The 6,339-nt window shown below is 43.7% G+C and overlaps 1 protein-coding gene across 9 annotated transcripts in view; it reads right to left on the reverse strand.

The window, feature by feature from the left end:
• The window catches only part of PRIMPOL (primase and DNA directed polymerase), a 37,991-nt gene that overhangs the window by 23,514 nt on the left and 8,138 nt on the right, over window positions 1-6,339 (reverse strand). For 4 of the 9 annotated variants that reach the window (XM_023757190.1, XM_023757189.1, XM_023757198.1 and 1 more), the window contains exons 2-3: window positions 5,709-5,838; window positions 3,644-3,791 (exon numbers count right to left, since the gene is read on the reverse strand). The exons of 3 other annotated variants lie outside the window; for them this stretch is intronic. In XM_023757190.1, coding sequence (XP_023612958.1) covers window positions 3,644-3,791; window positions 5,709-5,729 — 169 coding nt within the window. In that variant the 5' untranslated portion in view covers window positions 5,730-5,838. Of the gene's footprint in view, window positions 1-2,297; window positions 2,508-3,643; window positions 3,792-5,708; window positions 5,839-6,339 lie in introns of those variants that run through there. 2 more of the 9 variants (XM_023757191.1, XM_023757195.1) reach the window with 2 other exon arrangements.

Raw genomic sequence — 6,339 nt, forward strand, 5'->3', positions numbered from 1 at the left:
CAGTAGGCGCGTGGCGGACCCAGCCACTCTGCGGGCCTGCCTCCAGAGTCCCCCCAGTCCCCCTCAGCCCCCCAGCCACCCAGGGCCACCCGAGGGCTCAGATAACCAGGGCCGGCCCGAGGCTTGCGCTGCCAGCAGTGGCAGCAGCAGAGGTGTGATGGGGGCGTCGCCTTCCCCTGATCGCCAAATCGCCTCCCGCCCGAGGGCTCCTGGACTGTGAGAGGGGGCAGGCCAGGCTGAGGGATCCCTCCCTCCAGTGCATGAATTTTCATGTACCGGGCCTCTAGTCTATATTTATAAAAAGCCAGCGACTGGAATGCTGTAACGACTGGAACGACCGATTGCTATGCGCCCACTGCGGCCAGCGAAGGAGCCCGATTGGGGGGTGGGGCCAGCCAGCCAACACCCCTACTGCCCCTCCCCCAGCCGGCACTGCCCCTGATCGGCCTCTCCCACCCTGTTTGAGGGTAGGGCAGCTGGCCAACTCCCCCACAGGCCCCTCCCCACAGCTGGCCCCACCTCCAATTGGTCCCCCCACCCCAATCGGGAGCGGGGCCTGCCAGCCAACCGCCTGAGGCCCCTCCCCTGAGCCGGCCAGGGCCTGATCTGCCCCGATCAGGGCGGGCCGGCTGGCCAACCTCCCGCCGTTTCCTCCTCCCAACAGGCCTGGCCCTGATCCACTGATTGAGGCCTGGCCAGCCGGACCCCACCCATGCACGAATTTGTGCACTGGGCCTCTAGTGCAAATATAAAAGGACAGAGTTAATTTTTCTGGAAATGCAGAATGACATCCCCCTGACAGTGAGCAGCACTAAGAGCGGTGGAGCCATGGCTAAGAACCAGGTACAAGGGCAGCGCTCAGGAGGCCCTGCAGACCTTTGACCTTTGGCAGGGAGCTAACAGGGCCAGGAAGTGACAGTGTAACTGATATAAATACTAACACGGGATCCCAGGAAACTACTCTGCTTTAGACTTCCCTTCCCCAATATTATCACCTCACCTTATCATTCATACAGGGACAATTTTATGGCTGGAAATAACTCAAAAGAACGTATCAATCACAGAAATTTCAAGGTCCTATGGCACGCAGGCAAGAGATCCAATGTATACATGTTGTGAGCATTTTGTGATCTCTTACATTACCCTAATTCCCCTTTCTGAAAAGCTAACAACAGGAACTAGAAATGTCACCAAGAGATAACACTGGAGGAGGGAACTGAAGCGAGATGTGGACTGATCCACAATCCCTGCATCCCTGGTGCTGGCGGTCCGTCACTACACAGGAGAGAACCCTGTGGTCTGATTAGGCCTCTCCAGCCACACTGGACAAACCAGGCACAGATGCCCATCTCTACCCCCATCTCTACCCCGCTGCTTATGCTGTCTGACAGCCCTTCGTCCACAGGCTGACATTTTTAAAGCCAGCTTGAATGCACCTGCTTTCAGAAGAGACATGCAGTAGAGACTGCTGATCATGTCACACTTCTGTTCTCCCTTCCTCCCTAGCAACACCTCTCAATTTAGCCTGTGGCAGAGTCAGAGCTGACTATGAAGAGCAAACAGGCATCAAGGAAATATCTTCTTAGGACTCTCTCCATGCCTGACAGCAGAGCCCACTTAATATTGTCATCCATTCAACAAGTTTACTAAATGCCTGTTAGTACTTATTATTGTTGCTTCTGCTACTATCCCATTATTGTTATTGATAAAGATATTATTATGTAACAAGCTCTAAAAATACAAGAGTGAACACTATCCCTGCCCTCAAGTAACATTAGGTGGAATAGACAAAAACAAAACCACCAGGAAACTGCCTCAGGAAGTGGTGATTGCTCTGACGCAACAAGCGCTGGGCAGTCCTGCGACCAGAGGAACAGGAGCCTAAGTCTTAGGGCTCCACAGAAACGGCTTCTCGGGTGAGGATTTCGACGCTGAGTCTTGACACACCAGGCTGGAGGCAGGCCCACTCAGACAGCAGCATCAGAGACTGCGGAGGCCCCGGGACTGGAGAAAACATGGCCCAGCGGGAGCCCAGGAGAGCGAGAAGAGCCAGGTATCAGAGAGGAGGCTAAAGCACAGGGGTCTCACTGTGCAAACTGAGATGGGGGCTTTTTCTGGAGGCAGCGTATTATCCCTCAAGGGATGAGGCACTGCAGTGGCATAAACAGATCACTGTGGCTAGCTGACTGAACAGGACTGAACAGGATGCTAGCTGGAACGCATCTAGAGGTCAAAGATGACACCACTGCTACTTGGGTAATTGGATGGATGGTGACACCACTCGCCGATATACATACCACAGGAGAAACAGCAAGTTTTAGGGGAAAGGTGAGGTGTTCGGTCACGTGGAGTTTGAAGCTGACCATAGGAGTATGGTGTCAAAACAATAATCTTGACTGAAGAAAAAGTTTTGAGAGTCATCAACACAGAGATGGAAACTGGAGCCATGACAGTGAATGACCATCAAGGTTAACAGGGGACAGGATGGACTCTACAATTACTACCACCTGAGGAGCGAGAGAGCAGAGAATCACTGTACAACTAAGCTAACAACACAGGAGGATAATAAGGAGCCCTGGGCACACAGAACACTAGGTCCTGACTTCATTCCAGTGCTTATGTGATTGTGTTCATGTCTTTTACCCTGGAAATTGTCAGGCACTTGTCCATCTGAAATGGGTCACCAGTTCCTTGAACTTCAGTGAATGGTCTGCTGTTTGAACTCAGGAACACCTGCCTGCTCTGCCCTGTCCGATAAACACTGAGGACTGTGACTTCTATTTAGACCTTGGTTTTCTGTGTCCCCATTCTGCCCACTTGTTCCCCTTTGGACTGACTTCATTTTATACCTGGGACTCTATTTCTAGGTTTACAATCCTGAAACAAGTACGCTGGTTACATTTTCAGGTTTATACATCTATATTCCTCATGAACCCTAAGGTGTGGTCTGGAGCAATAAACCAGACTTCGAGATGTAACCTGGAAACCAAGCCCCAGTTCTCAGGCACTAAAAACTACGGCGGAAGCGAAGATCAGAAATCCAGATCTGAGGCCTCATGGGTCAGACCTGAATTAGGACTCTCATGTATCAACCAGAAAACTTCTGCATGACTCCTGTTGCAGCAGAAACCAGTACCAGGGCATGAATGGCCATCCCAGTATCTACACCCAAAGGCACCAATACCAAGAATAACCTGGGTAGGCTAATGTGTCTAAAATGTGTCAAGAAAAGGAAGACAGGTCTAGAATTAAAGGCAAAGCCTAAAAACATGAAAAATCATGTTTCATTTTTTTAGGATAGGTTAACACCCATAAAAACTGATAAATACTTACATAACTTCAGAAAAAAGGGGAAATATGACCTTTTACTATTGCTCCATAACTTAAAAAAATAGTATACTTGACTGGCTGGCCAGTGTTGCTCAGTGGTTGAACATCACCTATGAACCAGGAGCTCATGGTTCAATTCCCAGTTAGGGCACATGCTCAAGTTGCAGGCTCGATCCCCAGTAGGAGGTGTGCAGGAGGCAGCCGATCAATGATTCTCTCTCATCATCATATATCTCTCTCCCTCTCCCTTCCTCTCTAAAATCAATACAAATATATAAACAAATAAATATAAAATAAAAAACAGTATATTTACCAACATGAATGTTATCTTTAAATGCCACATCATGGAGTTGAAATATTAAATGGCGGCTAAATTTCTCGTCAGTGCTAGAATCTAAGTTTAAAACATCTTCAGCTGAACAGTTAACTCTGTATAACTCTTGAAGTGCTTTACAAACATGCTAAAAACACAAGAAACATATAAATATTTTTAAATGTTTTAAACGTTTTTCATGAGCAAAATTAAAATATCTTGGTACAAATATAATTCATTATTTTTTTTACTCACTTTTTATTTTGATTCACTATCAGAATATATTATACAATATTACCAAATTACTTATGTATTAAATTATATATTTTTAAATTATACATGTTTATATTTACAAATTCATAGACTCTCAGGATTAAAGTTCTCCTAGAAGTTGAATAATTTAACTTATACATTAATCTCCTTTAAAATCACAATAAAAATATTTCTTTTTAAGCATCTCTTTAAATATCATCTATGAGTTAAAAAGTCACTAATCCTGTTGTTTATCATTTTAGTTTCCAGAAAGTTCCTCAAGCACATTGAGCCCAAATCCACCTCTAAGAACAGAGTCTCTGAGGCTAGAAGACGCTGACTGAAGGCCGTGATGCTTTATAGTGAGGCAACAGCTTGGGTCAGGAGCACAAGATTCGGACTCGGAAAGATCCAGGTTTGAGTTCTGGCTTTGCCACTTAACAGCTCTGTGATTTTGGTCAAGTGCAAACCTTACATTCCTCAACTGCAAAATGGGATATACTAGACCCTAACTTTCGGATTGTTGTGAGGAGGAAAAGAGAAAACGAGGGTAAATAGTTAGTGCAGTGCCTGGCACGCAGAACTGTTCCAAGCATTAGCCATGTAGCCATAGGACCAGTTGCTTCTCCTGAAGCCTCAGTCTTCTCATTTGCTAAACACAGTTACTAAAACACGCAGGGTTAAAATGTTTGTAAACTGCCAAGCACCCAGCTACCTAAGAGTCGTGCAACAAATTGTATTTATTAATGCTGTTTTGGCATTATTATAGCACATACACACCCCCCTCGCTCTCTGATCCTACCCTCTTCAGTAAATTCTCACTTTGCCTCATCTTTACCAGAGCCAGCTACTTATAATGTAAGCCAGAGAATTTTTTTAAAAATCCAGAAAATTCCTCAACTGCCACTTCGTTCTCAATGCTTTTTTTTTTTACTAGATATAGTAATGTTAAAAAATATATGAACTTCCTCCTTTTTAGAAGTTTACTCAGAGAAGCAATATTAAGAGATAAATGTCAAAAGGAAGAGTAGCAAGAAACAGGAGGAGAAACATGGAACCTACACAGGGTGTCCTAAAAAAAAGTATACAGCCCTAGCCGGTTTGGCTCAGTGGATAGAGCGTCGGCCTGTGAACTGAAAGGTCCCAGGTTCGATTCCGGTCAAGGGCATATGCCGGGGTTGTGGGCTTGATCCCCAGTGGGGGACTTGCAGGAGGCAACCGATACATGATTCTCTCTCATCATGGATGTTTCTATCTCTCTCTCCCTCATCCTTCCCTCTGAAATCAATAAAAAAATAAAGTATACACTTGGAATGATTATAAAATCAGTGTTTATTAACATACAGTTCATTTAAAAACTTTAAAAGAATGTATAGAAATGAATAATTTTTTTGTCAATGCCTGTTTTCAAACTGATGACTGTTCTGGTCCAGGCATTGCTGGTAACATGAAGCAATGGAATCATAAACATCAAAAATAATTTTGTTTGGTATTTGTGCATCTTCAATTCATCGGCTGTTGCCAGGTTTTGTACCGTAAACTTTATCTTTTATGTACCCCCATAAAAAAAATGTCTAGTGGCCCTATAGGATAAATTTTCTTTGTTCAAAGCTTTGTCTGGCTTCACTCATTATTTCAAATCAGTTAATCCTGAAAATGAGTGAAAATTAAGTTATCAGCTGTTAGAGTGTGCATATATTTTTTGGGAGACACCATATATATATATATATTACATAGGCTAGAGTCACTTAATGAATAAAAATAAAGAGAGACAGATGGATATAAGAAAAAAAAACCTGAGTCTGTAAATTACCTCAATGAGTAATGCAACCATCTTTTTTCCATCAGCTCCAGGATTGGCAAGTTTGTTAAATTCCAGATCAAAATAGAGCTTGCAAACAGCATTTTCAGGAATGACTTCATAGCAGTGTAAGAGATGTTTTCTAAATTTAATAGTTCATGATTGTTAGGTTTGAATCTTATACCTTTTAAATCACAGAACTTGATCTTATATGTCAAGATACCATATTAGCTGTTTTAATTACATATAACTACCTATATATATAAAAGCCTGGGTTGCAGGCTCAATCCCCAGTGGGGGGAGTGCAGGAGACAGCCGATTGATGATTTTATCATTGACGTTTCTATATCTCTCTCTCTCTCTCCCTCTGAAATCAATAAAAAATAACTTTTAAAAATAGTAATAGATGCTGACTTGATAAAGAAAGGATAACTTGTGCTAAATGAAGTATAGATGGTTTCCTACACAAATATAAAGTTTGTAGTAATCTGAACAAGGAAAAATGATGACGGAATTGTGTCATCATGGGGCACATGTAGTACAGAACCTACACACACACACACACACACACACACACACACACACTTTCTTCTCCCAGCACCTGGTGAGATAATTCAATGTTGTGACAAGGAAGATCCAGAAT

The sequence above is a fragment of the Myotis lucifugus genome, unplaced genomic scaffold (genome assembly GCF_000147115.1).
Source record: "Myotis lucifugus unplaced genomic scaffold, Myoluc2.0 scaffold_102, whole genome shotgun sequence".
Lineage (NCBI taxonomy): Eukaryota > Metazoa > Chordata > Mammalia > Chiroptera > Vespertilionidae > Myotis > Myotis lucifugus.